The 17,349-nt window shown below is 40.6% G+C and overlaps 1 protein-coding gene across 4 annotated transcripts in view; it reads left to right on the top strand.

Moving 5' to 3' along the window:
• The window catches only part of COL26A1 (collagen type XXVI alpha 1 chain), a 202,460-nt gene that overhangs the window by 160,240 nt on the left and 24,871 nt on the right, over nucleotides 1-17,349 (top strand). For all 4 annotated transcript variants that reach the window (XM_087926860.1, XM_087926849.1, XM_087926852.1 and 1 more), the window contains exons 6-8: nucleotides 2,366-2,455; nucleotides 6,461-6,613; nucleotides 13,966-14,058. In XM_087926860.1, the coding sequence (XP_087782986.1) occupies nucleotides 2,366-2,455; nucleotides 6,461-6,613; nucleotides 13,966-14,058 (336 nt within the window). The remainder of the gene's footprint in view (nucleotides 1-2,365; nucleotides 2,456-6,460; nucleotides 6,614-13,965; nucleotides 14,059-17,349) is intronic.

Here is a 17,349-nt window from a genome sequence, read left to right as displayed (position 1 = left end):
TGATGAAAGCAGCATCACACTGCTCTTTTTGGACTTCTGCATACCATCATGAGCATGACATCATTATGATGCCACCATAAAAGACGTCAGGCTTGTGTCATGGAAGTATGATGTCGCTTTTATCCAAATGACCTATGCTACTCAATCTCTTTACCAACTTCCCTTGGTTGACATAGTAATGGATAGGTTGAAAGGGCATGACCGTCATTTCCCTGTCACTGTATTTCTCTCCCTCTCCCATTCCCTCTCTCTTTCACACACACACACACACACACACACACACACACACACACACACAATAAGCTTAGGAAAAGAGTGATAAAAGACTGAGGAAGTCTTTCTTTTAAGCTTTCCTTCCACCAGTACAGCAGATACTGATGTTAGTGGTGATTTCTCATGATATATGCAATAGCTTTCTCTTTCTATCCTCTGGTAGAAGAAGATTGTCTGAGTGACAGGGAAGGCATGGAAAAGGGAAGAGAAGGGGTAAAATTAGTTGAATGAAAAACGGCTCTTGGGGAGAAATGCTCCAGGGAAAGCAGTGCAGAAAGAAAAGAGTAAAAGAGCAGGCATTCTCTGGGAGAAAGGATTCAAGGATGATTAAGCTGGCTACATGTGGAAAGAGGGCAGGAGAAATGGGATTTCAGCATGGAGGTAACTGTGAGGGGGGGAAAAGGTTACAAGGGAAAAGTGTATGAGGAAAGAAAGTTTAATTGCCTCACTGCAAATTATATTACTTGTCCAAAGTATTATAATTGTTTAATCTGCAAATCTTATTTTTAAATGCAGCCTTTTTTTAAATATAGCAATGCATTAATTAATGGCATACAGGCATTTCTTTAATTTTGTTATGCCTGAGATCACCAACTATTATTTTATATAACAAATATCCATTATATCCGTGGAGAACCAGACTGTGTGGGATTTTATTGGCCTCACTTATTCTTCACAGAATGAATGTAATTCAGAACAGGCATCAGTTAATTCATCTCATATCTTAAGTTCCTAACAATAATCATATTATCTATGCTTTTTCAACGCATTTGAAAGACACTGCATTGAGAAATAGTTACATACAATTGCTCAATGTACTTAATGCTAATAATGGAATTTATCCATTTTATGGGTTCTCACCATACATTGAAGTACAAACTGGCTGGGTTCACACAATGTGCTTAGCTCGCCATCCACTAAACCAAACTCTTAAATAAAAGCAACCTTAGTAAAAGTTAGTTGCTATGCAAATGGAGTCACTAAGGTTTCGATTAACTTGGTTAAGCATGTTTTGTATACATAGCTACTAGCAAGGTCTGATTTACGTTTTGCTCTGGGAATCACAGAATCTGAAGTGGCTTTAAGGTTCATGTAATCCAGCCCTATCCAGTCCAGAAATCCATTTACACCTGATGGAGTCATTCAGGTTCAGTTTAAGCACCTCCAATGAAGGAAGAGGAATTCCAATGGTTGGTCCATTTTTGAATATCCCTTACCTTTAGGAATTTTTCTCAATGTCCAACCAACATATACTCTTTCTAAATTTAAACTTATTATGTCCTGTCTTCCAGAAGGACTCTGAAAAAGTCTATCTCATCTTCTACCTTCAAATAAGACAACCATCATGTTTTCCTCCGGTCTTTTCTTCTCCGTGCCAAACATACCCAATTTTTTCAAGCTTTTCTTCTTTCCTGACATTATCTCTCAGACTCAAATATGTGTTGGACCTGCTGTAATTATCTGAGAGTGGTTGGAGAAAGAGGCTTGTCTTAGACTTGATCTGGGTCATGTTAAAAATAGTTGCAGGTGGATCTCATGCTGAATATGTAAAATGTTTGTTTTGTGACAGAAATTTCAAGGAGACTCCTGCTGCAGCTGAATTTTTGGCAGTGCTTATCAATTAAGAACACAGCTTGTGACTCAATTAGGAAGGTGTGAATTATTATTCTTGATACATTATGAGCTGTTTAATATTAATGAATATTTTATAGTTGGACTGCTTAATTAGGCAAGTCGTATTTACATTTTGTTTTGTTTCTCATTCAACTTTTTTGATGGTAATAGATACATACAGACACATAGAGTATTTGTAAGCATAACAATAGACTTATATACTGCCTCACAGTGCTTTACAGCCCTCTCTAAGTGGTTTACAGAGTCAGCATATTGCTGCCAACAGTCTGACCTTGAAAGGATGGAAGGCTAATTCAACCTTGAGCCAGTGAGGATTGAACTACTGGCAGTCAGCAGAGTCAGCCTGCAGTACTGCATTCTAACCAGTGCGCCAAAAGGAGAAATATGTTACTGACCCCCTGTTGTTTGATACTGTAGCTTACTCTTTGAACCAAAATGTTCATGCTTGTATTTTTAGGGCTTCCAGGACCAACTGGGAGACCAGGACTACAAGGGCCAAAGGGGGAAAAGGGAGAGATTGGTGAAAAAGGACCAGCTGGACCACCAGGTGAGTGGAGTTAGGACAGAAGCAGCTATACTTATGCGAGGACAATATGGAGCCTGAGTTGCAGAGGTGGTATTCAGCAGGTACTGACCAGTTCTGGAGAACCAGTAGCAGAAATTTTGAGTAGTTCAGAGAACTGGCAAATACCACCTCTGCCTGGAGATTTCACAGTCTCCTTCCCCTGCCACGCTCATCAAGCCACACCCACAGAACCGGTAGTAAAAAAAAAAATTGAATCCCACCTCTGCTGAGTTGGCAAATTCCATGAAGATACTTGGAGTTGGGCTACATGCTACGTGGCAATTCTGCAGCTTCCAGATGAACCATATTCCCATAGTTCCCATCAGTACAGTGATTCAGATTACAGGAAAGGACTTCTGGGACCTGGAGCCCAGCACACTCAAACACAAATCTTCAATCTTGATGGCTGAATTGAATTTTCTTCTTGGTTATCCTTCCTAATCCCAGTGCTTAACTGTCATTAAAGCAGTTTGTTTCCAAAACTTAAAAATAAGTGTCTGTAATTTGCTCCATTTAAGAATGTTAATGTGTCCTCATTTTATTAATGAACATCACATGCATGATCAAAGGCAACAATTTCTCATCAGTAATAGTATTCTTTATATTTTTAGAACAGTTTTGCACTTAGAAACTGCATGGCGCTCAATACATATGATAGAAATGGGAAAAAAGCTACTGATAGTTTTTAACATTACTTCGAATCATATTTCTAATCTATTGGGATGTAAGCAATTCTATTACATGTGAAATATTCCCTTGGTTTCTAGACTATAATGCCTAGCCTGGGAAAGTGGAAGTTGTATCTTGAGAACACTAGGTTGCAGAAAAATGGTGCCATGTAAATAAACATTCTAACTCATCAATTGATTTGTTCCCAGATATGTGACAACATAAGAATGCCTAGAAATTGGGCAGAAAATGTTTCCACAAATTTGAGAGACATCTTCTTACGTGGTATATTCCAGCTGCTTACACTTCACAATCTAAACAACTGGAATATAGAAAGAAATTCATGAGTAAACCTCATATCTCGTTTTTGCAATGCCAGAGACCAGGGCTTCTAGATCCAGGGGTTTTATCTGAACAGTTCAGAACAAGTCGTTACTTTTCTTTTTTTAGAATGGAGTGGTTCTCTATTTTGGTAGACAAAGAAGGGTGAAGGGTGAAGGGGTAGTTGGGCAGGACAATGTCATTAAGGGTTTTTGACCATATCACCTCAGAAACTGCAGGAAATAAGCATGAAACAGGACATGCCTCTGCCACCTGGAGTGCTAAGCTGGAGAAGTGTAATGAGCTGCGAAAATAACCTTGATTAATAAAGAGGAAGAGCTGCAACCAAGACAATTGTCAGAGAAATCTGAGTCCAAAGCAGAAATTTTAGAACAGGTCTTAGACTTCATTATCATCATCTTTTAATGACCCCCATAATCCCTTGTGGGGTGGGGTCTGGGCAACTGAATGGTGCTGAGTGTTTACTGGCCAGATGCCCTTCCCGTCACCAATGTGGAGTTTTGTTCAGCAGGTAAATTCTCATTGTGCCCAGAGAGAAATATCTGCCTCTTACCTGATTGCAAGGCGAGAGCTCCATCTCTAGGCCACTGCACTACTCAGAAAAGGTCTTGAACTTGAAACTCCCCCCCCCCCCCCCAATTCTCTTGTAGATAAAGATAGGAAGGGGGAGGTGCTTTCGGAGCAGACTTGATAACCAAAGTTATAAATACCAAAACTGCTTTGATTAGAGGGTTATGGTAATAGAATTTTGCAAATCTGAATGTGTCTTCCCTCTGCCTGCTAATATTTTTGCCATCTTTGAATTCCATTCCCCCAGCATAAGGAAGGATTTTGCCTCCTTGCATGATAACTGTGCACTTGGTAACCAAGTATAAATGTGAACAAGTTGCCAAGCACCCAAAATGTGGTCATGTGACTGGCGGTGGAGGAGAGCAATGCAACTTTTTACAATGGCTAAAAGTGCTTTATGAGCTGAAAAGCACCTCTTTCGAGACTGCAAATGGTCATTAAAGACAAAGGTTGTAAAACAAGTACTACCTGCATAGTTCTTTGCAACCTTCTGTGCTGGACTGAGGATGCTTCCCCATCCAGGCCAGCCATTCAGTCTTTTTGGAGAGGACTAACAAAATTTCATCTTCAAACTGAAGCTCACTTGAGCAACCCATTCTCTTCAAGTTGGTATGTACTCCTGTACCATTTGGACCTGTTTTTTTTTTTTACAAGCTGGCTTATGTCTTGGTTCTTAGTTTAGTTTAATTTACTTTATTGTCATTGCACTTCATAGAATAAAATTAAATGCCATCTTCAGTGTACATTATAACGATAAAAATAAAAACACAAATACACATCCTTCACATTCTATACATTTGAATTGAAAACCCGATATTGCATTAATATTGCACTATACAGTAGAATTCAATCTAGTTACTGCCCTGGGATAGAAGCTGTTTTTCAGCCTATTTGTCCTTGTTTTTATTATTCTGTACCGTCTGCCAGATGGTAATAGTTCAAAAAAAGGGTGCCCAGGATGAGATGGATCTTTGAGAATGTTTTGAACTTTCTTAAGGCAGCGGGAGCTATAAAGCTCTTCCAAAGAGGGGAGAAGGCAACCAGTGATCCTCTGAGCAATGATGTTAACCCTCTGGAGAGCTTTCCTATCTGCCACTGTGCAATTGGCAAACCATACAGAGGTGCAAAGTGGCCAAGTGTGATTGGACACACAAGGAATTTGTGAATTTGTCTTGGTGCAAATACTCTCAATATATATAAAAGCAAAGATACAAGAGTCAAGAATTATAAGGTACAATACTTAATGACAGTCATAGGGTACAATAAGCAATCAAATCATACTAGGAAACAGTCAGTATAAATCGTAAGGATACAAGTGACAAAGTTACAGTCCTACAGACACAAGTGGGAGGGGATGGGTGATAAGGAGTGATGAGAAGATTAACAGTAATAGTAGTGCAGACTTTGTAATAGTTGAACAGTGTTGAGGGAATTATTTGTTTAGCAGAGTGATGGCTTTCAAGAAAGAACTGTTCTTGTGTCTAGTTGTTCTGGTGTGCAGTGCTCTATAGCATCGTTTTGAGGGAAGGAGTTGAAACAGTTTCTGGGATGTGAGGGATCTGTAAATATTTTCACAGCCCTCTTTTTGACTTGTGTAGTAAACAGGTCCTCGCTTGAAGGCAGGTTGGTAGTAATTGTTTTTTCTGAAGTCCTAATTATCCTCTGAAGTCTGTGTCTGTCCTGTTGGGTTGCAGCACCAAACCAGACAGTTATTGAGGTGAATATACTCTCTATGGTGCAGCAGTAGAAGGTCACCAGCAGTTTTTCATTCAGTTATTGTTTCCTGAGAAGCCTCAGAAAGTATAATCTTTGTTGGGCTGCTTTGATCAGTACTTCAATGTGAGTGTCCCAGGTCAGGTCCTCTTTCATGATAACACCCAGAAACTTAAATCTGGCCACTTGCTCTACTTGGTCTCCATTGATAAGCAAAGGCTGGATGTCTGATCTGTTCCTTGGTCTGATTGGTTTTAAGGACCAAGTTACTGTCTCCACACCACATAAGCAAGCAGTCCACCTCATCTCGATAGGCAAACTCATCCACCCTGGAGCATTACTACTCTTTTGCTCTGGTCTCCTACTCACAGCCAGAGCTTTCTCCACCAATGTCTACACTTGGCATGCAAAATATTTATGGTTGATAATCCAAAGTTGGGAGGAAGTGGTTTGATAAACTGGTGGGGTGGGGTGTGCTGGGAAGGTTAGGAATGAATCATGCTTGGCCATGCCTTAGCTGTGATAGGAAATTGTCCTTCCTTTATCAATGTTTCACATATCTGAAGCAAGATTTTTTGCATTAACAAATAGGCTCTGTGACAGATGCCTTAAGGCTCAGCTTAATCCTCAGCAAAGCCAACAAGCTTGCAGTGTTCTGAAGAATCCTGACTCTTTCTTTGGTCTGAATTCTAGGACAACTTGGACCTCCGGGACCTAGAGGATATCCTGGTGAGACAGGGATTCCTGGTCCACCAGGGCCACCGGGACCTCCTGCATCTCCAAATCTCCCATTAACATTTCAACAAGGAGTTCTTTACTCACTGCAGCCCAGTGGTGAAAAAGAAAGTAGGTCTACAGGTGGTTTGAAAAAGAAATGCATGCCCATGTATATGTATACGCACATAAAGAACTGTTAAGGTATACTGGTGAAGGTACTGAACTAGGAGTGGGGAGTCCCTCGTTTGAGCCCTTCTTCAGCCATGGAAGCTCCTTGGTGCCAGTTGCTTACTGTCAACTCAACCTCCCTCACAGGGCTGCTGTAGGGAGAAACAGGAGGAACAAATGTCTTGAGCTGCTGAATAAAAAAAAGCGAGGGACTATATCAGTAGTACTTAGACTTATATAACACTTTACAGTGCTTTACAGCTCTCTCTAAGTGGTTTCCAGAGTCAGCCTCTTGCCCCCAACAATCTGGGTTCTCATTTTACCCATCTCGGAAGGATGGAAGTCTGAGTCAACTTTGAGCCTGATGTGATTTTGAACTGCCAAATTGTAGGCAGCCAGCAGTTGGCGGAAGTAGCCTACAGTACTGCACTCTAACTACTGCACCACCATGGCTCATAAATAACAAATATATGTAACCTACTTTTGCAAAAAAAAATAATTGTGTTGAACCAGGGATGGCCACCTAGGTAGTTACTGATGGGCTTATGTTGAAGTTCTTGTTATTATTGCCCATTCTGGCATTTCTCTGCTATCTTGCTTTATGCCATCTCTCTTGCTTCCAACACCCTGTCTTCTCTGAATTTCTGCAAGTACAAAAAGAGTGAAGAGATGGAAGAATATCTGTAATTTCTTTTGATTATTTTTCTCTTCCTCTGTGTGTGACCTGAACCTAGAGAACCTAGAGAACCTAGAGAAAAGGCAAGGAAGCGAGCTCTGCAGAGAGTAACGAAGATGACCTTGATGGAGATATGCAAGATGTATTGCCAGGGTCAAGATCATCATCCTTACTCTCTACATCAGTGTTTTTCAACTGTGGCAACTTTAAGATATGTGGACAGCTGGGGAATTATAGAAGTTGAAGTCCACACATCTTAAAGTTGCCACGGTTGAAAAAATATTGCCCTGCATTATGGTAACTTGAAAACTTCTGTTCCACACATTATCTTTCCAAAATGAAATATCCTCCCAGTGCTTTCTGAAGTGAAAAGAAGTATTGGATAGGAGAGCTAAAATGATCAAGAGACTGGATAAAAGTGATTCCCATTGCAAAAGCAATAAATGTTCAGGCCTGTTTAGAACTGTGATGGCTAACCTATGACACACGTGTCACTCGTGACACGCCGAGGCACTTTGACTGACACGCCTATTGGTGTGGGGAAAACCTGCACATTTAGAGGCTGCCTGTGCTCTGCTCCAATCCCTGCTCCCTGCTTGTTGCATGGAGGCGTGGTGTCACCGCTGCCGCAAGATCTTTGCAGCAGAGAACCAGTTTTAACTGCCATAAACTGAGGTTTGTCAGTTTCATTACCTCAGGAACGCTACAGGAGGAAAGGAGATCCATGAGGTTCACAACCTTGTAAGGTGGCCTTTTGATCCCCACATCCTGCACCTGCAGCCCTGAGACCAGAGAGACGAGTTTCACAGCCCTGTGTGATCACTCCAGCCCAGTCTGTCATAAACCAAATTATTGATATTTCTTGAAGTGACACACCGAGGACCCGAGGAAGGCTACACTTTTTCCCCGATTTTCGACACACCAAGCTGAAAAGGTTAGCCATCACTGGTTTAGAACAAGGAAAGAAAACCATGGCAGAGGGAACAGTGGCCATTACCAAAACAGCAATAGCAATACCACTTAGATTTATATACTGCTTCACAGTGCCTTTACAGCCTGCTCTAAGCAGTTTACAGAGTCAGCCTATTGCTTCCAACAATCTGGGTCCTCGTTTTACCAACCTCGAAAGGATGGAAGTCTGAGTCTTCCTGGTGAGATTCAATTTGCCAAATTGCAGACAGCCGGCAGTCGGCAGAAGTAGCCTGCAGTACTGCATTCTAACCACTGCAGTACTACGGCTCTTAATGTAAATGTTGGGCTAAAATGACTATTTTGCTGCCCACTGTTTGACAGAATGTGGGTATGTCTGGATGTTAAAATGGAGATTTTTTAGGGGCTTCAACCTATTTATTCTTAACTATAAATTTGCATTTTATTTTTATCGTTTGCTACTCAGAGTTCCTCTTCTCAGTTGGAAGGCTATATACATTTGATGAATACATTAATTAATAAACAAGCTGGCTATCAAAGCTGTCTTGAGGGCAACATGTTCTCAACTCCTGTGACTGAAGGGTGGGGAAGATATGACAGAGAGAGAAAGAGCAATTGAGATGGAGACTACATAATATATTTATTTCAATATTGGTCATTCAGGACAAATAAAAAAAATATAATTGTAGTTATAAGATATGCCTAAAAAGTTACTGAAGAGAACCCACGGGTGGGAGGAGGACCTGTCTTGATTCCTCTTTTTCCTCTCGATTGCCCCTTCCATCAACAGGAAGACCACTTTTATCCTCTAGATCAGGGGTGGCAAACTCCTTTTCATTGAGGGCCACATCAGGGTTGTGTTTGACCTTGGGGGGCTGGGGAGGCCATGGCCAGGGTGGGTGTGACCAGCTTGATGTCACTCATGTTGGGGGCACCTCTGGTGCCCCGAGTGCTCTGCTAGCGAAAACAGGCTCCCAAGCTCTGTTTTTGGCTGTGACGGCCTCCTGCAACCCTCTGCCAGACAGAGCTCAGGAAGGTTGTGCACAGCTCTTGCAAGCTCCGTTTTCAGCTGTGACGGCCTCCTGAAACCCTCTGCCAGTGAAAACGGAGTTCTGTTTTTGCTGGCAGAGGCACTGCAGCCTGGTCCTTTACTGTTTTCTGGGTGGTCCCATGGGCTAGATCTGGCCCACAGACCCCTGCTCTATATCAGTTGGCCTCAGAGAGCTCCCTCTGAAGCACATTTTGTGAGGCTTCCAGAATGGCTGCCTGTGTAGGTACACATGATAGACACCTCCCAAAGCATTTCTAGAAGGATCATCTCAGAGCAAATGGCTTGGGCAAGCTATTCTAGAAAGCCTTGAACATTACCTTGAGTTCAATAAAACATTTGTTGCGGATTAGGGAGATAGAACTTGCCCTAACTCACCTTATGTCCCTGTCTACCTCTTGAGAGTAGAGAGTAAGGAAGATGACTTTGGTTGAGATATGCAGGTTCTATTGTGTAGGCAAAAGGGGCATAATTCATTGAACTATAAGAAGGAGGAGAAGGCCCAGCTCAATCAGACCCCCATGATTCGTTTACTATAGCCAGTCTCAATAAAGGCAACTTTAACCTTCCTGTGAAATTGATTTCTTGGCCTTATCTGTCTAGTGCAGCTGACACTGCTCAAGTTTGCCTAATATTTCAGCCAGTCCTGAATATATCCATGAAACTTTGCATAAGCAATTCTGAAAAGGGATTATTAAACAAATTGTTTTCTACATGCTTGTGTATTTATTCACATTTATTTAACCTATTGTATTTATTCAATTTATTCTATCCTTTTTATTTTTATTTGAATATAGAAGGCAGCTAACATCAGAAAATGGAAGTATTGAAAGACTAAGATCAGTGTTCACATTGTTGATTCATGGAAACAGTTGCATTACCCAAATGGAAGTCCCAAAGGTGCTTTTTTTCAAGAGACAACTGGGCTTTCTGGATCTTCTTTGAAGACGTTTCGCTTCTCATCCAAGAAGCTTCTTCAGCTCTGAAATTGTGAAATTAACCTGTCTTATTCTTGGATAAGAAGCGAAATGTTTCAAAGAAAAACCAGAAAGTCCAGTTGCCTCTTGAAAAAAGCACCTTTGGGACAACCATGACCTGGATGGCTGAGAATCTTCATAATTTACTCAAATGGAAGTTCCAGATTTGACAGAATCCTAGGTAGCTGATATTTGAGCCATAAGATCCAACCCTCTCCTTAGTGCTGGAATCCAAATTAAAACTCCCATGTTCAATATCTCCTTGAAAAAATTAAATAACACAAATCCTCAAATATATCCTACCATCTCTCTGGGTAATTGGTTCTGGTTTCAAGCTGCCCTTAGTGTTAGGAAGTTTCATATTTAACTGGAATCTGTCTTCCTACAAATTAAATTCATTATTCTGTGAGCTGTATTTTGGAACAGTTTAGATTAGAAGAGATTCTCATTTCCTATGTTAGATCCTTTCAAGTATTCAGATGTATTTAATTTATAGCTTTTAGTCCTGCTGCTTGTGGATTGCTCATCAGATCTGCTTGGCCACTTCAGTTTCATGGCCTTCTGTCTACAAAGTTAGCCTTTAGCTGTCACCTTCATCTATTTTCAGATTAACTCTTCTCAGAAAGGTGAAACCAACTTTTGGGAAGCAATATATGCTTTACAGAACCCGTTGCAAAACTTTAAGCTGCAGCTTCAGATTACTAACAGCAGAGGGAAGCAGAACCTAGGTAATGGTGAAAAGGCTACTGCTAGTGGCAAACCGCTGGTGACTATGATTATACATAGAACATAAAATAGCAGAGTTGGAAGGATCTTGGAGGTCATCTGCTTTGATGATTCTTATCAAGTTAGTGTTGGTTCTTAACCATACAAATAGATTTCATCCCCCATGATGTTCCTGTCCTAGTCTTCTAGATCTTCCAATGGGCCATCCATTGCCACTATAACTGAGTCTTAACATTTTGCTGTTGATCGTCCTGTTCTCCTCTTCCTTTCGCCGTTCCCATCTTTATGGACTTCTCATATGGTTTTGCATATGGTTTCTGAACTATGATAATTTGAGCCTGTCATTTGTGCCTTAAATGAGAACTCCGGATTCATTTGTTTGTTTTCTTGGCTGTCCATGGTATTCTCAAGAATCTTCTCCAACCATCAAAAAACACCATTAGTTTTTCTATCTTCCTTGGATCAAGCTGTTTTTTTCAGACTTTTCTGCATGAAGATGGTTTTTGCTTTCTCCTTCATCAGGCGTGCTCCAGGTGTATTGAGACCTAGTTCCCATCATTCTGAGCCATTGCTGTGAAAAGTTTCTACTGTCAGGGAATTCCAGGGCATCCAGTATGAGAAGACCAATCTAGCAAAAAGGACTTTTAAGCTATCTTGGGTAGCTTTTTGATGACAGCTGTAACTGGAAGGGTACCAACCTCAAGTCAATTCAAACCGTATCACTTTACAGGATTTCATAGTTCTTCAGCTTAAATCACTGTTTCTTTCTGTTGTTGGGAGGAAAAAAAGGAAAAAAAGTTCCTTTTAATAACTCAGTTTAACTTGTTCTTGGGTTGGCTTCAATACTTTGCAGTATTCTTCTTTTTATTTGCACTTGTTGACCTGTTCTATTCTACTTCATAATCCTTAATAAATAAAATGTTGAAATTGGTATGTTCCCATCGGTATTGGCACATTCCTCTTTTAGTACTTAGGAACAGGAAGAAAAAGTTGGTTTTGCAGCAACTGTAGCGCCACTAGATGGTGGTCAAGGATCATGATGGCAGTGATCTTGGTGATGACGATAATAATGCTTCAGTATCCACTTTCACTTGATATGTCAACTCTTGAAAAGTCTCTGTTCAGAAGCGAGATCTTGTAAGAGTTTTAGCATTTTCGATTCTTAAAATTAGGAGAAGCACAATACGGTGTGCTTTTTAAAGATGCTGTTAACTCCTGGTTTAAGTCAGTGTGCCCAAAGGCTGGGAGAATTGCGGGAGTGACCAAGTTGGGAAAGTTGAATTTGGGAATTGTTGGGCTGTACATGGCTTGACCATCTCAGTATACATCTCATGGCCCAAACTTTTGTTTTTACTTTGCACTTCAGGCCCTATAAATTCTTCTCTTGGATCTGTGAGCTATATTCCTGCTTCTCTTCAAATTCCTATTTCATTATTTTATTTTCTGCAGTTGACTTTAACTTATCTCTCTCTGATGTTCTTTTTCCAACACTATTGAAGATTTCATTCTGGAAAGGGGAGAAGAGGGGAAAAAACAATGTTTTATCTGAATGTTCATGGTTGCTTTTAAAAAGGAGAAACAAATATGGGAAAACACCAGTTCAATTCATCATCCTGTTTCCAGCATTTTCAATCAGTTTTAGTTTCCTTACCAATATATTATAAATTAACCAGAAGGTCCAAGACAAGAGGGAGGTATTCAGAAGAACAAGGGAGCATAGCAAGATTGGGTGCTCTTTCAGAATTTATTGGCTTAAGTACACAGAGACACATAGAGACACAAGCACATTACAGATAGTCCTCAACTTACAGCCCTAATTTAGCCCAGAATTATGGCCGTAAGTTATGGTTGTAAGATCACTGCATTTTCCCAAATGTCTTGTTTTTGCTGGAAATAGGAAATCAGCAAAATCTGCTAAAATTGCAGTCAGCTGACCATGAAATACTGCAAATGGCTGTAAATGCAAGCCACTTGCTAACAGCCCAAAATGCAGACATGTGACTGCAGGTATATGTGCGTGTGCAGCTATCAGAACTTTGAAAATGGGTTATAAATAGCTCTGGGGAGGAGTCTGTCATAACTTCATACAATTGCTAAGTCATTAAGCAAGGACTGCCTGTATTAAAATAAAAAATGGAACACCCTCCAACAGTCAGGTTAATTTTTGTTTAATGGGCCCCTTTTACACTTTCATAAAGTGCTGTAGAAAGCAGCAGTCTTACATTATAGTACAAAAGTGTAAGACAGTTCAATATTATAGTAAAACATGGGAGTTGTGGAGTATATTACTTGGATACTGCATTAAAACAAAACTTTGGTGCCATCACATAGGATTGCAGGAAAACCACCATTTTGAAATCTTTTATTAACAGATACCAGCAGATCCATAACAAAAGGATGGAAAAAAGCTGCAGATGGGTCAAAGGGACTATTGCCTACCGGAACTAATTTTGGAAATGAACATTGGGTGTTCTTTTTAAGCCAGAATTCAGAAAGAGCAGAATGAAGATGGGCTAAATTTGCAGGACAGTGAACGAAAGGAAAAATGGAAAAGATGCATGCTAGTAATTATTCCGGTATTGTTCAGACTTGTTTTTTTTGTTTCACCAGAGGGTAGGGCTAGAAGCAATTAAAGGCAAATTACAGGGAACAGATTTTGGCTCAACATTAGGAGAAATTTTTACTCTAATGGTAAGAGATGATCGACAATGCAAATAACTGTCTGAAGACATCCTCTCTTTGGAGACTAGACAGCAAACAATCAGGATTCTGTAGCTGCATCTTGTATTGTACTATAAAACTTGGACCGAAAGGGATTGGAATGGAAGGACTGTCCAGCTCTGCCTTTCTATTCACCTGAAAGCCAGGGAAATCACCGGATGGCACAAGATACAGTCACATGCATTTCATAATTTAACGTGCAATGATGCCTCGCCACTTTTTCTTGCTATTACAGATGGAGAGCCGCAGTTAGCATCTACTGTCATTGACACCATATTGACTGGTTTGCCAGGACCTCGTGGGGCACCAGGACCCATAGGGCTGCCAGGTAAGAGAGTTGGATTGATAGAAACCAAGGAATAAAGCAATAACTGTGTTTGAGATGCTCCAAGGTAATCACTTCTAGAACCTGTTCGCTTGACACACTTAATTTTTTTCTTTTTAACATCCAACCCTCGATCTTTCCATCTGTATTCCAGTTGGAAAAATAAATGGGAAGCAAACAAAGTGGCAGCTGGAACAATCATCTTTGTTTTCAAGAATGTTTCAGGGACTCCATGAGACTGCATAAGTATTCTTGGATGATAAGAATATGACAGCTGCAGCTTGGAACTTTGTTCCCCAAAGAGGCAAAGTTAAGCAGAGAAAGGAAAAATCCATCCTAGTAGAGAAGTGGGAGTTAGAGGGACTCTCAAATCTGCTTCTCGTAAATTGGTGAACTCTAACTAATTTTCTGCCCAATGGCAACTATAAAGCCACCCCATCTCAGAAGCCATACGAGTTTCACACGTGTTCTCAAAACTCCAGATACACCCCACCAATCTAGGGCTTCTGTTACAGACGGAATGAATCCATTTGTTTGGACCAGTGTGTGCCAACCTCAGCAACTTTAAGATGTATGGACTTCAATTCCCACCTCAACAACTTTAAGACGTGTGATTGGGGAAGATTCTGGGAATTGGAGTCCACACAGCTGAAAAATGTCAAAATTGACAAATTCTGGTTTAGAGAATCAAAGTGAATCGAAATTTCAGCTAAGAACTATTCATATGATAAGCAGTGCTGTGCTCATCATTGAGGAGAGCCACAGGGATGATCTTGAAGAAAGTATGCAGCAACGGTTAAAAATAAAGTACACTTTAAGCCCAGGAAATATAGAAAGGATTAGAAAAAAATTCAAACTGACTCTGCCTTAACTGTAAGAAGAAAGAAAGGGAAAACACAACTTTTGAAGATACCATTTCTATAGTCTGTCCAGTCAAACTTGTGCAGTTGGTTTCCCTTAAAGGGTTGGCAACTGTCATCATCACAAAGAATAGCAAAACTAAGACTATGAAGCATTTTTAACAACTTTTCAGATTTATTAATCTGCCAGCTTTCCACACACTTAGGAAGTAGTTTTCAAACATTTCGGTCTTAGGATCCCTTTATATTCCTAACAATGATTGAGCCACCCCCCCAAAAAAGAATTTTGCTTTAGGTGGGTTGTATCTAACATTATTTACTATATTAAAAATTAAAACATTTTGAGGTCGGAATCCTATGACAACCTAAAACCAGCTTTACACAAGGAATAAATAATATGACATCCATGTTCACCAGTATGAACTCAAATGCTTTTCTGGATGCTGACCAGGTTTTCTGTCCCTCCAGATTTTTTTCTAAAATGATTTTTTAAAGAATAAAACAGGAAGTTAGCTTGCAGCAATGTTTCATCTACTGGCCTCTTAACACAATTGTGTTCTTTGGTATACAGATGGTCCTCAACTTACAACCATCTGTTTCGTGACTGTTTGAAGTTTTACAACTGCGCTGAAAAAATGATTTACAACCAGTCCTTGCACTTATAACTTTTATCACATTTCCCATGGTTCCATGATCACAATTCAGATGCTTAGCAATTACCATGTACTTACAATGGTTACAACGTCCCAGGGTCATGTGATCACCATTTGTGACCTTCCCAGGCAGCTTCCAACAATAAAAATCAATGGGGGAAGCCAGATTCATTTAGTAACTGCAGTGATTCGCTTAACAATCATAAAATCGGACATGATTCATTTAACAACTGCCTTGCTTAGCAACATAAATTCTGATCACGATTGTGGTTGTAAATTGAGGACTACCTGTGCTGTGGTTGCCTCATAAGGGTGTAAGAGAAAGCCTACAGAGGCTGTAAGAGAAAGAACAGAGATACAGGTAAATTATTTGTTGTGTAGCGTAGCCATTCGTACTCCTGTGGCAGCAATTTTATAAGTATGCCCATGCGCTGTAATTGTATTGCACAGAACATCCCCTCTCCCGGGGGCAGGGGGGGGGGGAAGAAACATAAAACAATAAGATGCCAAAGTAAAGTGCAATTTGCTGCCAAATTTCAGTGGTGTGATCTTTGAGGAGCGGTTGCCTGCCTACAAAAATGGATCTGGAGAAATTATATGTGGCCTGTGGATTAGCGCTAGCAATAGAACTTAGACTTATATACCGCTTCCCAGTGCTTTTACAGCCCTCTCTAAGAGGTTTACAGAGTCAGCATTTTGCCCTCAATAATTTACCCACCTCAGAAGGATGGAAGTCTGAGTCAACCTTGAGCCAGTGGGACTTGAACTGCCAAACTGCTGACAAACAGCAGTCAGCAGAAGTAGCCTGCAGCACTGCACTCTAACCAATGCGCCATCACAGCTCTGTGGAATTGCCCATGATTGCTTTACATATAGAAAATAAAAACTCTCAATGTCCTCAAGAGTGCAATTCCAATCACACCCTTTGCCCTATGTCAAAGAAGACTCAGTCACCCAGGCCAAAATATATATTTTTTAAAGTTAATCAGGACAACTTTATATACTTGGTCCAGTTGCCCTGATTTAAGTTTGTTTTTAAAACGCCCTGTGCCCTCTTACCCAATTACTGAAACTATCACTCCCACTAAACGGTAATAATTGTGAACTGACTCCGCCCTCAATCCCCCTCCCCCCAAAAAATGGAGTTGGGTGGGAAGATCATAGAGCCACAGATGACACCAATCTTTTCAGTCCACCCAACAATAAGGAATTAAATCACGATAGTTAAAAAGCTCTTCCTTCCATTAGACCGGCCTGTACTTCTAACTGTAATCTTCATTTATTTCTTTCTGCCTTCTTTTTTTTCTTAAAAAGAAATTGTCTTAAGTGATTTGTCTATGGCAGAGGCACTCAAAAGTGACCTCCCATCGGGATGACAAGACGTCCTTTCTCTTATTACCACATTCCTGCACTGAGCCTTCAGCTCATTTCATCCCAGACTTTGATATATGAGGGTTGCATTAATTATGGAGGCAGATTCAATTGCCCTGGTGAGCATCTGGAGCTCTTGGGGGTTTCAACTGAAACAATTAAGGCTAAGTTTGGAAGGAGCCCACACAGCAGGTCCCTCCCTCTCCCCAAAGATTCGGCAAGTGTAATTAATAGTCGGAGTCTGGAAGAAATTATATCACTCCCCCCCACACACACACTTTTTTTTCCCAGGTAGGGTGAAGCCATTTGAAGGCAATCCCTTAACGATGCAGCATTAGCAAGCAGATCAGCCCAAATGAGTCTTCTCCTTCTGCCAAGCAGTGAGCTGCTGCGTGCCAGGAAAAACTCAA

This window comes from Pseudonaja textilis, chromosome 1, assembly GCF_049901715.1.
Source record: "Pseudonaja textilis isolate UNSWEBS1 chromosome 1, rPseTex1.2, whole genome shotgun sequence".
In the NCBI taxonomy this organism is placed as follows: Eukaryota; Metazoa; Chordata; class Lepidosauria; order Squamata; family Elapidae; genus Pseudonaja; species Pseudonaja textilis.
Note: the sequence above shows the minus strand (reverse complement) of the source record. Positions and strands in the feature narration are given on the sequence as shown.